Genomic DNA, 19331 nt, shown 5'->3' on the forward strand with positions numbered 1-19331 from the left:
AACCTGCTGGTATAAACTCTGATCTGGTACCTGATGCTGGCTAACAACAAAAACCACTCTCTGATCAAGGTTATTGTGCATTTTAAGCCTCACCTCCTTACGGTGATAGATTAGAAAGAAATCATGATAACCTGAGACACTTTGCCTGCTGGGTTGGTTGTTCTGCTTCGTGATCCTATCTCCATTGAATTAATTGTAATTCCTGTTAACTCTTTCCCCGCAGAATTGATTGAAATACCTACCTACCCTTTATCAGCCCAAATGAGTATTTTCTATTGACCTTTTCCCCTCGAGTGAGGGTACCTCCCGTTAATGCTTGCATGATTGGTCAAACTTCTATTAATTTTTTTCCAGATCTGGTCATTTTAGTTGTTACTGACCCTTTCCCTGATGAAATGAGTACCTTTCTAGTTGTTTTTCTCTGATGGGTTCATGCCATTTCTTGTTGACTGTTTTCTTGCTTGATTACTTCTTGTTGACATTTTTCAAGGAGAATGGAGATTCTCCAATTAACATACAGAGAGAATCTTGATTTCATTAAAGACAACGGAGGCAAACATAATGTAATAACTTTAAAGAATATGTATTATTTCACAAATAAAACATTCCAAACAACATAGTAACAGTATAGCTTACAAAAAGTTAAACTCATTCGAATAAACTTGTTGAATTGATGGTATTGCTTGATGAAGACAGAAACTTCATTACAAAGAATTGTCTGGAAAAAATAGAAAAGGGTGATAACCACAAACAATATTCAAATTTAAAAATAATAAGCATAGCAAAGGCAACAAAACATCCTTAACATACATATAAAATATCAAATCGAATATAGAATTTACTTATTTGCTTAAAACAATATAACATCTCTCCACATGGGCGTGGAGGGTAGGATAATGTTAGCCTCTGTTGTCTTTAATGAAATCAAGATTCTCTCTGTACGTTAATTGGAGAATCTCCATTTCATTACAAGACCGGGGGCTAACATTATGCAAGCTTAACGCTTTTTAACGCCACGTGCTCCATCGGTTTAAGATAAAAACTTGCAAAGGTAGTAGCACTAGACTAGTCTGCCGCTTTAAGTATATCTGAAACCGTACCACCAGCCCAAAAGACTTTGCTGGCCATTGCACCTCTGGAAGAGTGTGCTCCAAATGTAGTTCAATCCACTCCAGCTTCAGACATAATGGTTCTTACCCATCTGGAGATAGTAGCTGCAGATATAGCTTTAAAAGGCTTGACAAAAGAAATCCGCTATAGATTTTCACCAACTGGTCTAACAACAGACTTAACACTTTCGTAAGCATTCAACCAATTAACAACGCAGAGTTTTTTTTAACATCATTAAAATAAGGGTAAACAAATACTCTCAGACACTGTTTTGGTTCATCTACATAAGTCAAAATGGAGCCCTGTCTGGGGAAAAAAATCTGTTGTATAATTCGAATCCTCTAACATCAGATACTCTTCTGAAGGATATAAGGCAGAGAAGAGTAGCTAATTTCATAGACAACTGTTTTCTAGATAGTAACGGGCTGTTAGGCCAATACATAAATAAGTCCAGGAGGCCCCCTTTATGTACTCTGCAGGTGGGCCCCCTCAAACTTCGTTACGCCACTGGTAAGAGAATATGTTGCTCCCCTTCTTGTCCTAGGAGAAGGTCTAAATTAGCTGGAATTAAATGTGGGAAATCTATTGCTAGTTCCAGAACCCCAGGAAACCATACCTGTGTATCCCAAAAGGGAGTCACCAAAATTATCTTGTAATTCTCTCTCCTTATTTTCAATAATACCCTCTGAATTAGAGGGAAAGGGGGAAAAACATAACAGTTCCCCATATCCGATGTTTGAAGTAGAGCATCTAACCCCAACGCTTTGGGGTCTGGTCTCCAACTGAAGTAGTCTTCTACTTGATATGTTAATCTGCTAGCGAACAAATCCACTTGGATGGGGCCCCATAGGTTCTGAATCTTTTGAAAAACCTTCGGATTCAGTTTCCAGTCGCTAGAGTCCCTTAGAAACCTTGAGTTCCAACCTGCTCTTATATTCTGGTGACCAGGAATTAACTCTGCTTTTAGTAACATTTTCTGAGTCCAGGAAAAATACCAAATTTCCTTAGCCATATTGGCGAGTGTTCTGGACCTTGCGCCCCCTAGGCGATTGATATAGGACACAGCTGTGAAGTTGTCCGGTCTCAAGAGAACTACCCTGTTCTTTAAGGATGACTTGAAGCTCATCAGTGAGTTTAAATCAGCCATCATCTCTAGACAATTTATGTGAAGTAGATGTTCCTCCTGTGACCATTTCCCTCCTGTCTCTGTCAAACCTATTCTCCCACCCCAACCTAGGTTGCTTGCGTCTGATTCTACTATGAAATCTGGGACAGTCCCGAAGATTGCCTTGCCATTCTAACTGTCCAGATTGTTCCACCACCACAGAAGATCCTCGTGTGCTTCTTGAGACAAGGGGATCTTGTCTGAGTACTATAGCCCCTTCCTTAAACCCAAGGATTTTAATCTCTGCAGGGCCCTGTAGTGTAAAGGACCTGGTGAAACAGCTTGGATAGAAGAGGACACAAGGCCAACCACTCTTGCTAAGGATCTTAGGCTCAGAGTAGCCTTTGAAAGGACATAGGCTACTTCCTTCTTTATTTTTGTCAATATTTTAAGGGTAATTGTAATTGGTTGGTAATGGTATTCACCTTAAAACCTAGGAACTCTAGATTCTGAGTAGGAGTTGTTACAGACTTTTCTGTGTTGACAATGAAACATAGTCCGTCTAAGAGGTCTACTGTCCATTTCATGTGCATTAGTAATTTTTTCTGACTCTGACATTATCAGCATATTGTCTAGGTAGATTATAATCCGGACACCCCTTTTCCTTAGAAAGGCTAATACAGGTCTTAGAACTTTGGTGAAGCACCAAGGAGCTGATGATAGGCCAAAGGGGAGACAGCAGAACTGGTAAGTTGTGCCCTTCCATGAGAACCTTAAATATTTCTGAGTTGTAGTACATTGGTATTGTGAAATAAGCATCCTTAAGATCCAATTTCACAAGCCTATCTTTCTCTTGTAGGGTGTCTCAAAAGATGGATACCCTCCATCTTGAAGTGTCTATATACTTAAAAAGCGTTCAGCTGTCTTAGGTTTATGACTGGTCTCCACCCCTTGTCCTTTTTATTTTACTAAAAAGAGTGTACTTGTGAATCCGTCCCCTGTGTTTCTGACTTGGTGAATGGCACCTTTCTGTAACATTTGGATCACCTCCAGTTCTACTAATTCTGATTGTTCTTGATCTAGGATCTACTCTCTGGGTGGGTGTGTGTTAGGGTGTTTCCTTTGCAAACAGCCTGTCCATTAACTATTCATTGAAGTAGCACTAAAACTATTTGTATTTTACTTTATTTTGATACACTAGTTCGTAGGGCAAGGATAAGCATTTATGTGAAACATCTGACATTATGTTTGCTGAATAATTATGTTCTTATGTTTCCATTGTATGCCCATGTACACAATTGGTTTTAGCAATGCTTCTTGTTTAGAATTTGGTTTGTGGTTTTCTGAAATACAAATATGCCCCACCCTTGGAATCTTTCCACGTGTCAACAGACAACTTCCTTTTGGTCGTTCCCATGTGCAGCAAGCAGCCCCACCCCTGAGCACCTATAAAACGCAGAGCATCCCTCTAAGCAGCGCTTGTGTTAGTCGGCTTCAGTCCCGTTCATCTGCGCTCCAGAGAAGCTCTTATTTTGCTTACCTGATCAAGACTGCAGAGGCCCTCGGCTGAGGCGCCTTTATTTCCTGCGATCTTCCTTCTTCTCCGTGTTCTCCACCATTCCATCCTCCCGTCTTCTGGACATCGCCTTCCGGTTTCCTTCAATCTTTCGTGACACCTGAAATAAAACAAAGGGAAAGAACGGTAATTACGCAGATAAAGCCTAAGGTACGTACCTTCAGAAATTAAGTAGAAGGACTAGTTTTTTTTTGTCAAAAGACTTACAATCAAAGCAAGACATTACGAAAGCCTAAGTCAATTACGGAACAATCAATCTTGCACTTGACAAGACTTTGGAACTGCACAACGAATTGCACTTTTGTTTAAAGAGTTTTGAGTGTTTAATTCTTGCCAAAAAGATTTCTTGAACTATTCTCGGATTATCCTATGGAAACGAACCTTGGTTAATATCGACAAAGAGACATTTGGTAAAGAAACAGTGTGACAAATAGAACAGCTGTTTCAGGAGACATTACAGAGTAAGCGCTCAGTGCAAAGAGGGGGCTTAGTTTTTGACCATGTAAATGTCTAGTATGCTTTAATTTATGTGTTGGCTTATCTCTATTTTTCTCACTACAGTTCTTTAGGAAGAGAGAATTACATCTTCCTTAGAGCGCCCTCATCTGGTGTGTCTGAAAGCCAGATCTGTGAGGTACTTTCTAGTTACTTAGTGGATTTCGGACATAAGAATAATCACTGCATATTGGTGTGCCAATAACTGTCATTAAGAGAACTAATATATATGTATACACATGTTGTTTTCTCTCTCTCGTTAAAGATAAAGCTCCATAGACAAGATACTCCAAGCTCGTCCACTGAGGAAAGTGGGGTAGGAGAAGAGCTCGAGAATCAAAGGAGAGCTGATATCTCTTTTTTTGTTTTATTCACTTCCCCCTTCCCTTGAGCTTCTTTCTCTTCCATATATTGCTAACGCTGTGTGGGGGTGCCAGAGGTTTGAGAGGGTGTGAATTGTCGTCTCATCCTTCGAGCAGAATTAACGGGGAGCACAGGTGAGTGAGACTTGACAGTGTGTTTGATAAGGTGTGAGGGTAATATCTATCTTGAAACCACTTACGGTATTGAGTATCCATGGGTCATTTGTTATTAAAGGCCAGTTTTGGCTGAAAAGCTGCAATCTTCCCCCGACCTTTACAGTGGAAGAAACAAGAGGAATAGGTACTCTTACCTTGGTTTCCACCGGTCTGTAATCTGCCTCTGCACGAACGTGTACTTCGGCCTCTTTATGGGAAGAAGGTATTGGAACCTCTGTAGTCCTCGACTGGCAGCCAGCCCCATCCAGCCATCCCGGGCGAAAACTCTACAACCAAACATGCGCCTCATGTTGGATTGAGCCCTGCTGAAGGCTGAGAAAATTGAAATATAGGTTATTCTTTTTTTTATTTATAAAGTTTTATAAAGCGCGAATATAACCAAAATGTTGGTGTCAGAGCGCTGTACAACCTAATTAATAGCATCAAATTTACAAGGAGCAAAATATAGAATATACAGCATGAAAAGATAATACAAAGAAACATAGTGAAAACACCAGCAAATAAATCAAATTGGCATGGATAGTCGCCTCAGATAAGGAGGTTATTCAGTAGTCTAATTTTTACTTTGTTTTTTAAAAGAACGAATGAAGGGATGGTCCTGATCTCTGGGGGAAGAGAGTTCCAAATTCTTGGGGCAAGTCCAGAGAAAGATCTCTTATATGTTTCTTTTGGGTGAAATTGTGGGGGTTTCAGCAGTAGGGAGCATGTACTACGAGAAGCTCTATTCCTTCCGGATAGCACCAGTTTCTGAGCCAGGTAGCGAGGAGTATTGTGGTGGATGGCTTTGTATGTCATGCATGCTATTTTTAGGTGGATCCTAGATTCATAAGGTAGCCAGTTCAGAGAGTGGAGGGCTGGGGTGATGTGATAATTTTTCTTTACGCCTGTGATGAGGCGTGCAGCAGCATGGAGGGTAGCCCTCAACAGTGCTAGTTTTATTTTCGGTAGGCAAACAAGGGTAGCATTCCCATAGTCAAGTTTGGAGATCACAAGAGCCTGAACCGCCATCTTTAGATCTGCATTGTGCAGGTAAGGCTTTAGTTTTCTTAAGATGTGGAGATGGAAATTGGCCCCTCTGGTTGTGGAGCTGATGTGATTCATCATGGAGAGGTTGTTGTCTAGTGTTATTCCTAGGGATTTTGCTGAATCAACAATATGTGGGGTACAGTTTAAGGCAGTGAGTAGTGAGAGCCAGTCTTTGATGTTAGAGGTGGGTTTGGAGGCGAGAGTAATAGGAATTCCGTTTTGAGGACGTTAAGTTTGAGGTGGTTAAGTGTTAACCAGTATTGAATTTTGTTCAAGATGTTATTGAGAGTGCTGATGTCGTTAGGAGTGGTAATTTTCATGTACATTTGCTTATCATCAGCGTACATATGGTAGGATATGTTAATGGATTTCAGTCAGGGGTTCCATGTAAATATTAAACTGGGTGGGCGAAAGTGAAGAACCTTGGGAAACGCCGATAGTGACCGGTGTCTGATCGGATAAGTCACGATTGAGTAGGACTCGTTGAGATCTGTTTTGTAGGAATGAGCACAACCATTTTAAGACAGTACCCTACAGACCCATCCCAAGTTTTAAGAGGTTCAGGAGGGTTTCATGTTTGAATGTGTCAAATCCTGATGATAGGTCAAGAAGGATTAAAAGACAGGATTCATTATTATTGAGAAAGCGTAAAGCATGGTCGACAATGGTGGTTTCAGTACTGTGACCTGGTCTGAAACCAGTTTGGTAGTGGTCAAGGAGTTGGTGCTGGTCAATGTGATTGCAGAGTTGCTGATGAACACATTTTACAGGAGCTTGGCTAAGGTTGGGGTGCTCGAAATGGGGCAAATAGTGTTGGGATCAGAGAGGTTTGAATCTGGCTTTTTTTAGTATAGGTGTGACTTGTCCACTTTTTAGACAGTCCGGAATGGTGCCTTGCATAAGAGAGGCATTGATAATTCGGGTCCATAGTACTTTCCTAGTGTTTTAATAAACCTTTCTACAAAGAGTAAGCCATTGCAGTCACCCTTGCCAATTGTAATGCCCTTTTCCCTTGGGAGAGCTTAGTTTGTTGTATTTCTATTGATCCTTTCTTTGTTTGAATAATATAATTCAATCACTTCTCTTCCTGCAGGATGTTTCTGCTTCAAATTCATCATCTCCAATCAGGATTATAAGTGCTTTATTTTGACCTCTCTACTTCTGAACGAATTAAAGCTGACTGAATAATGTTACATGCTTTTCCCATAATTTAGGAGTGTGGTTATTCTATCAAATGTGAATTGTGCATTTTCTATTAAGGTTGTAGCTACTGTATTGAAAGTGCAAAATATTGACTGTATACTTGATGTGCCAGTGGCACCTACTATTAACTCCAGAATGGACTTACTATTTTACATGTTGATCTTTTCTCTGTAGCATCAAGTCCATTTACATTTGTTCTTCCTCGTCTCATTCAGCTGTACTGGTCTTTAATAATTTCAGCTCTGTTCTTGGTGTTTTTCCATTGGCTTGCTTCGTGCTCCAGGCCGAATCTGCAGCAAGATGAAGTCGTCTCCATGGTTTGAGACCTTCTGCAAGTTTGCGGAGTACCGGTGTTCCAGTGGGCAATATTACATCAAGATAAGCCCCTTGGGACCACCCCATGGGTACCACCCGCCTCTAACTCCATGTGATCCACCAATATGCCCGCCATGTGGCCCAGTACGTCTACTTCCTGCGCACAAATTACAATACACCCACCCTGCATTCCTTTTTTCACAGTGCAACAATATAGGCCCCCTGTAACAAAAGCAGCAGCAGTGATTCTCATTACCTCTGTCTTGGCACATTATACCACATCTATGTCTGACCTTCCTTTGACTCTCTGACCTTCTTTTGACTCACTTTTCTTTCTCTTTTCCTTCTCTTTATCTCTAAGCCACCATTGCCTGCCTCAATTTCCTTCCTCTCCTCAAAGACCCATTTCTTACTCTCTCTCCCACTTCCTGTCATCTCTTCCTACCATTGTTCTGTCTTCCTTCATCTTGCCTGGCCACCTTCAGACGTTTCCTGTTTTTCTTTTTTTCCTAGAGGGTTCCGTGCCCCGCCGACCAGGACAGGGGTCTTGAGGATCTCGTTACAAAGGCGGCGGAAGAGGCGATGGAGCCTGACAACATCCAAATGCCGCCTTTTGAGAGGGAGAGACCCCTTGCACCCTCCTCATTGGTCCGGGAACTGGCCGATGAGATTGCCCAAGCCGCGAACGTGGACACTGACACCAGGAATATGGAACTGACGGCACACCTGGTGGCAGACAACTTGTCAAAGGAAGGGTACCGTGGAGGCGACATTGGGCCAGTGACGATGTTCGAAAAAACCATCAGCAACGGTTACTGGCCCGCTCGACCGACACCCTGGGAACGACGGACATCAGTACAGCCGTTGGAAAAACCACCCCCCTCAGCGTGCTGATGGTGACGCAGGTCATGGTGGCCGTTGGCCCGGTACTAACATCGAAGACGGACAACGGCCAGGAAGTAACATCGAAGACGGACCTGTGTGTGTCCCAGGGGGAAGAGGCCGAGTTCCGGCTGATGACGTAGTCACCGAGTCCACAGAACGCTCCACGGGAAAGTGCCCTTCTCAAATATAGTAACTGCTCAAAAAAGAGTAAAGGAAGCAGAAAAGAAGCATTCAGCTAAGACATTCGTGACAATACGGTTCAGGAAAGAAGAAATGGATGCCTTGGGCAAAAGAGAAAAAGAAAGGTGTATTCACTGTTAGCTAAGGCGGCAGCAAAAAATAAAAGACAGCAAGACACACAAGTAGAGGAAGAGAAGAAGTCAGTTTAGGGCGTAGTAGATAAAATAATACAGGACAAGATGGACTCCGAGGAGGCGGCAGTGGCAGACAGGCATGTCTCTGAAATAGAATCTGAAGAAGAAGAGGCAATGCAGCTCACAGCTGTGAAAGGAATTCAGGATATGAAATTTAGGTTGGAAAAAATGAAAGCCGACGAGGCGAACTTGGAAGTGTCACTGGCATTTTCTTGCTGCTGGTCCTCTGATTCCTGTTCTTGCAACTGAGATACTGGTACTTGGGGCTCATGTTCCTGATCACGTTCCTCGAAACTGGAGACTCTACTGGCTGTGGTAGTAGTCATGTGTTTAGGATCTTGACCCAGGATGTTCTTCACCACTTTGTCGTACTGAATGAGTACACTAGTGGCAGTTGATGCTTGGTGCTGGTCCTGCGGGTTCTCTGGCTCCTGATTTTGGGGCTGGAAGACTGCTGTGTTGGGGTTACTTTCCTTCTCATTGTGCATCCCTCTTCTCATAAATGTAAGTAGTGCTTCCCGCTGACTTATCTTCTTCAATCTGTTCCGGCTTCCTTTTCCTCTTGAATGCACCAGAGGCAGGTTTCCGTCCATTGTCTCGTTGACGGCTTGCCATTTTTCCTCATGTTAAAAAGCTTGACCCTGCAGAAAAAAATGTAAAATGAGTTCTACAGCAAAAGAAAGAAACCAATGTAAATATTTACTGCAAGAATGCACCATTGTTCAAACTACACAACCCCATAGGTAGTATTCAAAACACTTATCACCTCTGAAGAAACTTAAATGGAGAATTTGGAGTGAACCTCAGCGGACAAATCTTATATTCACATTGAAAGTAATTGGAATTGCGCTGCAACTTTTCTGTGTGATATTTTCTTGGGCCCTCATTTCCCTTTTTGCAAGCTTATTGGCTTTCCTGTGACTAATCTTCTTATAAGTCATAAAAGGGCACAGGTGTGAGATAAGCGAGATTGGTCCTTTCCGACATACTTTCCCAGCCCTGAATAGATTGTTTTTCAGTGGTCACAAAAGACACTAATACCTTAATCATATTGGCACACTTCAAAATCTAATTTAGCAGATATTTCTACTACAAACACCCGCAATAGGAGTGACAACGAAAAAGGCAGTAAACACAAAGACTTGTTTGTAAATTTCATTAAGGGCAAAGGAAACACAAATAGCAAAAGTGCCAAATAAACACACATTGAAAGAATGGAAGAGCATAAATTAAGTAGGGCAAGAGCTACATAGGGACACCTTCAGTAGAATAATCATTGCGTAATAGGTGATCGAATGGCATAAGCACCATAAAGTCACAGGATCAATGATCAGACACCACCACCACACTTCAACTCATACTAATGCAGACAAACTGTGAGAAGACCTCACTGGACTAGAAGGTGCACACATGTAAAGGAGGTGAAGAAAAAAGTAACACTACAGGACGTATCGGACTAGGAATACGTCCCTTGGTGACTCCTCGTTCATAATTAAGGCTCCCTGTTTTCACTGATTTTTACAGATAAATACAGACAGAAAACATTTATTTTCTTGTCTGTGGATAAAAACGGAAATTGGGTTGCTCTTTGAGTAACTCTAAATACTATCTGTCAGCCATGGCTGCCAGGCCTGTGGCTGTGTGGATTGATAGGTTACAGGGCTAAAAAAGAAAGGAATGTTTGTAAAGAGCCTTTAACAGAAGTAGATATGCACAAGGTTGATTCTGAAATTAACATATTTCCTTTTAAGTGCATCGATTTATCTTTTGCAGGTGTTTACAGCATTGAAACATGATAGGCATTCAATTATGACAGCATATTTACCTGTTAAATACATGTGTAAATATACTAATTTCAGCTTAATTTTTCCACAAAACCATAAATAAATATGGATAAATACAGATAAAATTGGCAAAAGATAAATGTGGATAAATACAGACGGAAATGCCAAAAAAAACATAAAACCGGGCGCCCTATTCATAATGTACCACATCATACTGGAGAAAAACACACCTCACACCATAGCCCCCAAACTAAAGCTCCTAGGCTCACTAGGTTACTATGTTATTGGGTTTCTGCAGTGATTTGCCATGGAAATATTTTCACAACAAATTAATTGGTGAGAATGTATGGCAAATCACCAACATACTCAAGCATCATGTGGCACACAGTTATCTTTTCCTCACTCACCAAAAGCTACAAGCAAAGAGGTGTATTTATGACATTAGTGGCCTTGGGACACCTGCTTAGCACTCATGTTCCACAGTCAACCCTTACTCTACTTCATCTGCAAAGGATACACCATTCGAAACATCCAGTTGGTATATCATGCTAATCTATACATCATGACCTACTCTACATACTTCTGGGGTTTAGGACATGAGGCAACCATCCTGGGTAACAGTCAGATTTAGGCCATACACGTTGCAGGCCACTTAGGAGCTCAAACAATGTTTATTTTTATTATTGTTATTATTATTTCACAAAAACATCATAAGTGAAGCCACGGAGAAGGCACTTAGTCTGAAATTGTGCTCTCATTACACAGTCATAGTAGACAGTACCAATACAGGAGAAATAAAGTAGTAGCCACAAACAAAGGTATATGAGCGATACATAGGTTCTTGTGAGATGTAGGAGGGGTAAGGATCGGCGAGTAGTGTGTGAGGGGAACAAGAAGGATCAAGTTAGGTGGGTGATGCACATTCATCTAGGCAATGATAGGGGCGAGGCACTAAGCCTTCCGCAATCCAAATGTTCAGCAATCTCCCTCGCATTAAAATGTTCTGGTAAGCCAACAGCCCCTCCTTCCACTTCTCCACTGACAGCCTCCCATGTCCAGGTGGCCTCATGCTCTCATTCTTACTGTGGACACTCTCTCGGCCTGAAAGAACTGTAAATCTGGGCTGACACAACATGTCTCTTACATAACATGGCATGACATAAAAAAACAACGCAAACCTACACATTTAAAGAAAATGACATTCCCTGCAATCATGTAGTCGCCACACATTGATGCGGTAATTCAGTGTGTTCTATATTTCCAGTCCTCCCATTGGGCTGCCAGTCTGGTCGGATGGGGGAGAGCTGTAAAACAGCAACCCAGCAAACACCAACAGCAGAACATTTGTTCCTTGGTGCACCAGCACGCAGGCGGTCGGTCAGTGCACTCCTGTACTGAAGATCACCTCCTTATGGTTGGGTGGTGGCAGTCAAATAAATGCACCTTATGTGGCGCGCGACAGGCAGTAGCATACCGCTGTGTACATTTCTGTTGGGAACATCAATTTTGAAGACCATACATTTGTGGCTTTAATATTAGCGGTTTCTTAACACTGGTATCACGGGCAGGTGCCAGGCCGACTCCGAGTGAGACGCTCGCTCCCCACTCACATCTGCTTTGTCAATAATCTAACTGTAAGCCTTCCTTGGCAGTTTCAAGTAGTTCAGTGACAGTTCCAGATAGTAAACTGACTATGATCTTACCTTCATCTAAGACGTTACGCCAACGCGGCCCTAACCGACACCCGACTCCACCCTGCTCCTGGCTGAAGAGAGTACAAACTGTAGGCCAGGGTGCGCGTGCGGCGTGCGTGCTGCGTCACTGCAGAACGGGGGATGGCCAAAATGATGTTCAGGGCCGTCATTGGTAGCGCTTTCCAGATTGACGGCCCTGGGACCCACATCAATAAACGACTGCCGCCCGCGCACCTCGCACGGCACCACCACCACTAAGCTAGGCGGTTGGGTGCGTGCGTGCGTGCACGGTGACGGTTCACTAGTTCCACCAACTGCCGTACTGCCTGCGCTCGCGCAGCGCTTTCCGCAATTCATGTCGGGCCGAGCACCCCCCCCTCCCCCCCCCCCCCCCCCCCCAGGCCCAGGGCAACTGCCCATACCGCCCGAGATGGAGTAAAATGAGAGATGTCTCCTCAGTAAAGGGTGTGACTTACAAGGGCGAGGAGAGTAGAGGACAGAATGAATGCATGAGTATCCCATCTGAATCTCTTGATGGTCTCTCCAGAAAGCCATGGTCATCTTTTACTACATTTTGCCTTCCTGTGACCGGGTGATTTGGAAATAAACCTCATAAGTGAGGCACCCAGCCAGCTTGTGAGCGTGTTTCCTTGGGACATGCATGATGGGCGACTTTTCTAGACCCACTTCCAGAATGGAGGCACTTGAGACGTTGTATGAAACATGACATTTCCAACGTCTATGCCTAATAAACACAGAAGCGTGCCCGCCTCTGTACAGGTTACTGTCACCCAGATCCCCACATAGAATGGTGCCAACGGAGGGCGGTTTATTTCAGTGGCGAACCTAGGACTACACGTACTTTTTTATGTTACGTGTAACAAAACTGAGATTGACTTGTTGGTTAGAATCTATAATTCTCGACAATAACGTCAGTTCTAATATTTCTAGGAAACAATTCACAAGAATGGCACAATTTCCATGAATTGTGTGATTAGAAAACAGTGCTATTAAAGCTATGATGTCAGGCAACTACAACCGTGGATAGAGCATTATTGCACTTTCTCAGAAAATCTGAACTCCATTTTGACAATTAACCTTTCTAAAAGGTGCAGTACATTTCCCTAGCTTGTTCATAGACTTCAGCTTGCTGCATATGCTCACGCATACAAAGCTTGGCGAACAGTGGAAGTGATTAAAATACTTTAAAATACACTTTATCACTTTTTGTTGACTTTTGGAAGGATGAGGTTTCCATAAAATTCCTCCGAAAACCCATTTCTCAAAATTATCTGCATCAAATCGCCCCAAACTTCACATGCAAATAGAATTTGCTGCAGGCTTTCAATATGGTGAAAATTTGTGATTTTTTTTTTTGTAAAAAACACCTTAAACGGAGACAACATTTAGGTACAATTCGGGTACATGCACAACTAATGAATGTATGTTTGGTAAAATCGATACTAAAACGTAAACATTAAACATACTTTGGTTACTATCCATGCGACGTGCACAGGGGAGTAGCCAGAAAATTAAAATACTCCCTCCCCACTTAGATACATTCCTCTGAAGCAAGTGAGTGAAACAATCAGACTCTAATCACTCTGGATGAGGTCCCTTCATACTGCCTTCCATCCATCTATCTCTCCATCCTTTAAGCCTTTCAAGCATCCTTCCATCTTTTCATGTTTCCACCCACCATCAAGCCTTTCATCTTTACAGTCTTGCATCCATCGTTTCATCTTCCTCCAGGTCTGGTGGCTCAGTGGACTAATGCGTCCACTGCAGTGGCCTGTGTTCGACCTCATGCTCACAGATTCAAATCCCTGCGGGTCCACTCAGCCTTTCATCCATCTGAGGTCGATAAAATGAGTACCATTAAGTTGGGTAACAATATACATCTGTTATTCAGCGCCAAGGGACCCCTTTAGGGTGAACGTGTGCTTTACAAATATTATGATATGTTATTGATGCTGCAACAAACAGCTCCTGCAGAAATTCTCTACCCTCAGCTACTGAGTTTAGAAGACACTGGACTGGGAAGACCTTCACCCTGCCTCGTTCTCTGCCTGGTTCTGTCTGTGGACTTGCTCGGCTGTGTGCACAAGGATCATGCCCAATTTATCTACATACCTCGCACTGTCTGAAAGTGATGATAGTGGTCTTCATAATCGTGCCGCACAGTATCTGTTCCTCCGATTGAATTATTCTAGCATATCTCCATCATTTAAATGTACTCATCGCTGTAATATTTCATCTGCCTGGAGAATAATACAGGAGAAACAACAAAGATCGAGGCAGGGGAGGAAGATGTGGGGCATTCCATGCACAAAAAAACAGAGATGGAGGGGAAAGGGAAAGGAACAAGGCGCCTTGAAAGTAAGGCAGCGAAAAATGGACAGTACCAGGTGGCAGGCACAGACAAACTGGAGAAAGCAAAGGGTCTGGTGCAAAAGGGCAAATACAAAACCCTTCAGGGGAAAGAATTAATGAAGGAGCTTGGACAAAAGGTGAAACCTGAAAAGAACCCGGCAGTGGCACCTAGATTAGGGTCAACAACAGAGAGTGGAAAGAGAAGGCAGCACATGAAAAGGAAGATGAAGGAAGGAGCAGAGCAGGAGTCTTCTCTGGACACAAAGAAGAATAAAGAGTAGGCAGTAATGCCAGCGAAAGTGCCAATGAACACTGAGAATGTAGTGTCATTAGAAACAGAACAGAAAGTAGCTCATGATTACAGCAAAACCATAAAGAAGGCCGGTGAGTGATTCATTTCACGTGGTATGTTGCAACATGGGCAGCTGAAAGAGAATGAAGTGGATGGAGGAACTCAAGTTTAAAAGCATAGAACATTTGAAGTGGTTGTTTGGATGGGGGAGTTGGTGTCTGTATGACTGCCTTATGTTCTCTGGTTTCTACATTGTCGGGCTTTGTCTTTGTGTCAAGTTTTTTACCTGTCTGATTATCGTCTATCACTCGCAACTAATTTGCGAGCTTGGGAAGCAAAGGGCGCGCACAGCACATATGAAAAATTAAGTACATCATTAAAACAAGCATTTACAATGCAATGGTTTTGCCTTTGACAAAGTTAGAGCGATTGGCATTGTCAATGACAAATTTTTTATTTATGTGTTGGTTTTGAAAACAGATAAATTAATGCCATTGTCATTTACAATGCCAATAGCATAATCTCACGCAAATGGACGATGGTTACTAAAAATTTTGAAAAGTGCTCTATAGAATCAGGAGGAGTTGGGGAGGGATAATGAATAGAGATAGAGCCAAGAAGGAAAAACAAATTAGGGTGAGAGAGAGTGGTGCATTGGAGAGAGTTAGCAGTGTGTTGAAGGGAGAGTGAGTGACGGGATGAGAGAATGAGCAGAGAAAGAGAGGCAGTGAGAGAAGGAGAGTGTGGTGAAAGGGAAGAGTGAGTGACGGGATGAGAGTATGAGCAGAAGAGAGAGAGGCAGTGAGAGAAGGAGAGTGTGGTGAAAGGGAAGAGTGAGTGATGGGGTGAGAGTATGAGCAGAAGAGAGAGAAGCAGTGAGAGAAGGAGAGTGTGGTGAAAGGGAAGAGTGAGTGACGGGATGAGAGTATGAGCAGAAGAGAGAGAGGCAGTGAGAGAAGGAGAGTGTGGTGAAAGGGAAAAGTGAGTGACGGGATGAGCGTATGAGCAGAAGAGAGAGAGGCAGTGAGAGAAGGAGAGTGTGGTGAAAGGGAAGAGTGAGTGACGGGATGAGAGTATGAGCAGAGGAGAGAGAGTCGGTGAGAGAAGGAGAGTGTGGTGAAAGGGAAGAGTGAGTGACGGGATGAGAGTATGAGCAGAGGAGAGAGAGTTGGTGAGAGAAGGAGAGTGGTGAAAGGGAAGAGTGAGTGACGGGATGAGAGTATGAGCAGAAGTCCTGCATCCTGGGAGCTGCATGACTGCAGAGCCAGGACCTGCCGGTGGCACCACTGACCCCTTGCCACTCCTCGGGTTCCCCGCAAAGCTCAGCCTGGGATGCGGCCCCACCGGTCGGCACTGCTGCTGCTGGCAGCGATGTTCCTGCATTGCGAGGCAAAGTTCGGAGAGAGAAGCGAGTCCCGAGGGAGGAGACGGTGTAATACTTGACTTAACTGGGCAATGGAAGGGACAAACTCAAGCTGAACAGTCCAAATAAAAGCAAGAAAATGTGAGGTACAAAGCCACTGGCAAGCAATGGGTGAAATGCATTCTCATGGACGCTTTCCGAAGGTCCAAAAGATGTAGGCTTCGACCAAAAAAAACAACAAAAAAACACAATAGGTACGCCTGTCAAAGACACTCACCTAGCCAACAGAAAGCGTGTGGGGTCACAACACACAGGGCCTCTTGGTAGTTGTGTGACTACTGTTCGAAACAGAATGTGGGCATTCACACCCACCTTTCACTGCTGCTCTCTTCCTTTGAGCCTGTACACTGCGCAGCTGTCTTTTGGGAATGTTTGCGCTATGCAAACACAACACATGTACACACAGTAAAAGTGGCACACAGTAATGTACTCTATTTCGGGTTGAATTTATAAATAAGTGCAGGGGCCTAAAGATTTTTTAAGAGCCCGCCACTGGCACTTACAAATGCCATGTTAGAAAAATACCAAGGCTGTCTACACTGGATTCCACCTCACACCTTTCTTCCAGCAAGCCACACTGCCTGTCTCTTCATCTCACTTCGCAGTTTCTTTTCCATCCATGCTTTCTCATTTATCACAATTTCCCTATTTTTTCTCTTTCTCCTTTCTTCCTCTCCTTCCGGTCTCTCCTACTCTAGATGAAGTCCGAGGATGAAAAACAAGCCTTGGTCCTTAAAAATTAGGGACAGTGTCCACCACCCGTTTAAAAAAAAAAAAACCTGCACAAACTCCTTCTTTTGAAATAGTGGGTTCAACTTGCTGCTGCTTAAGCCCTGCCGCTAGCCTCACAGTGCGCGAGACAGAGCGTGCGCGGGCATTCATTCACACACGCACACTATTTCATGCTGTGCCCTTTTCCAGATGGTTTTGTCTTTTCAGCCGCTGAGGGCTTGTTTTGCCCTCTTACCCACTGAGTGCTTCTTTTGCCCTCTCACCCTGCCGATGTTCTTTCCCTTCGCTCTTTTCATGCTGCTTTTGCACAGTGCCCTCTCATCCTCTTCTTGTTTTGCCCTCACTCTTTTACTGACTGTTTTGCTCTCATCTTTTTCATGTTTGTTTTGCCCTCACTCTTTCTGTTTGTTTTGCGCTCTCATTCTCTTAATGCTTGTCTTTAGTCTCGTCATTTTTCTTTGTGCTTGTTTTGCCCTGTCATCTTTCACGTGCTTATTTTGCCCTCTCACTCTTTTCCTGATTGTTTTGTTGTCTCATCCTTTTCATGTCCGCCCCCACCCCCGAATCTTCCTGATTGCTCTGCCCTCTGTCTCTCCATGCCTGTGTTGCCTTTCACCCTCTTTATACCTGTTTATTCTCTGATTCTGTTCTGCTGGGCTTGCTCTCTCGTCCTCTGCCTGTGTTTTTAGGGCTCGCCTGCTGATGCGCTTCAGCGCATAGCTGGCGAAGCTCTATTGCGGCTTAAACAGAGGTTAACCACCACTGGCGATTTCACTGGCGATTGCATGTAGTGCATGTGCTTTTTAGGTCATTGCGCTTGCGCAAGCCCTAAAAAGCGCGTGCACAATGCCACCAGCCGCCTGCCTGCCTGCCTCGCATTACCACATCAAAGGCAGCCCTCCGAGCGCATTTCTCACCCCCTAATTATTCACGGCCGGCCAGCAGGCACATCAAAGGCTGCTGCTGCCGTGACTCGCATTTCTCCTCCCTCCTCCCCTATCACTGCCCAGGCCGGCCGTACTTTCTCTTTACACGGGCGCCCATTCCTGAATCACTTGAAATCTCTCCACATTATTTGCATTTTGTTAATTAAAAAAATTAACTACAACACAGCGTTGCACATTTTTCTCGACTTCGGAAGGATGAGTCCCAATCTCATTTGTGCAAAGTGTTGTAATGGGATTATTGGAGAGTTAGAGAAACGTGCTCACAAGTTACATTTTTATGCAAATCATCTGAGTAAATAAACAATAGCTTGGTGCCGTTTGCGTCCTTGACTTGATCTGGTTTTTATTTTTATTTTGCTATTATTCTCACAAAGGCTAAGGTCTGCCTACTTTAGTATTAAGTGCTATACGTCGCATAAGCAACAGCTAACCATTCACTCAACCACGCAACGCCACTCACCCACGCAACGCCACTCACCCACGCAACGCCACTCAGCCACGCAACGCCACTCAGCCACGCAACGCCACTCACACACGCAACGCCACTCACACACGCAACGCCACTCACACACGCAACGCCACTCACACATGCAACGCCACTCACACACGCAACGCCACTCACACATGCAACGCCACACACACATGCAACGCCACACACACATGCAACGCCACACACACATGCAACGCCACACACACATGCAACGCCAGACACACATGCAACGCCACACACACATGCAACGCCACTCACACATGCAACGCCACTCACACATGCAACGCCACTCACACATGCAACGCCACTCACACATGCAACGCCACTCAACAACGCAACGCCACTCAACAACGCAACGCCACTCAACCACGCAACGCCACTCACACACACAACGCCACTCACACACGCAACGCCACTCAACAACGCAACGCCACTCAACAACGCAACACCACTCAACCACGCAACGCCACTCAACCATGCAACGCCACTCAACCACGCAACGCCACTCAACCACGCAACGCCACTCAACCACGCAACGCCACTCAACCACGCAACGCCACTCAACCACGCAACGCCACTCAACCACGCAACGCCACTCAACCACGCAACGCCACACACACGCAACGCCACACACACGCAACGCCACACACCCACGCAACGCCACTCACCCACGCAACGCCACTCACCCACGCAACGCCACTCACCCACGCAACGCCACTCACCCACGCAACGCCACTCACCCACGCAACGCCACTCACCCACGCAACGCCACTCACCCACGCAACGCCACTCAGACACGCAACGCCACTCAGACACGCAACGCCACTCAGACACGCAACGCCACTCAGACACGCAACGCCACTCAGACACGCAACGCCACTCACACACGCAACGCCACTCACACACGCAACGCGACACACACACGCAACGCCACACACACACGCAACGCCACACACACACGCAACGCC

At 44.3% G+C, this 19331-nt stretch overlaps 1 protein-coding gene across 2 annotated transcripts; it reads right to left on the minus strand.

Annotated features, from left to right (window-relative positions):
• Nucleotides 1-559: 559 nt before the first annotated feature.
• On the minus strand, nt 560-12280 carry LOC144768272 (uncharacterized). Of its 2 annotated transcripts, XM_078651826.1 has the most exons (5): nt 12116-12274; nt 7200-9269; nt 4960-5137; nt 3756-3891; nt 560-718 (listed from the first exon to the last, which is right to left on the minus strand). In XM_078651826.1, exons 3-5 carry the CDS (start codon nt 5112-5114, stop codon nt 587-589), a joined length of 423 nt encoding a protein of 140 aa, XP_078507952.1. In that variant the 5' UTR covers nt 5115-5137; nt 7200-9269; nt 12116-12274; the 3' UTR covers nt 560-586. The 2 variants fall into 2 exon arrangements, 1 of the variants encoding a protein (XP_078507952.1); XR_013598514.1 differs by having other exon boundaries at nt 560-3891; nt 4960-7002; nt 7033-9269; nt 12116-12280.
• Nucleotides 12281-19331: the final 7051 nt, after the last annotated feature.

This window comes from Lissotriton helveticus, chromosome 7 (assembly GCF_964261635.1).
Source record: "Lissotriton helveticus chromosome 7, aLisHel1.1, whole genome shotgun sequence".
Classification (NCBI taxonomy): domain Eukaryota; kingdom Metazoa; phylum Chordata; class Amphibia; order Caudata; family Salamandridae; genus Lissotriton; species Lissotriton helveticus.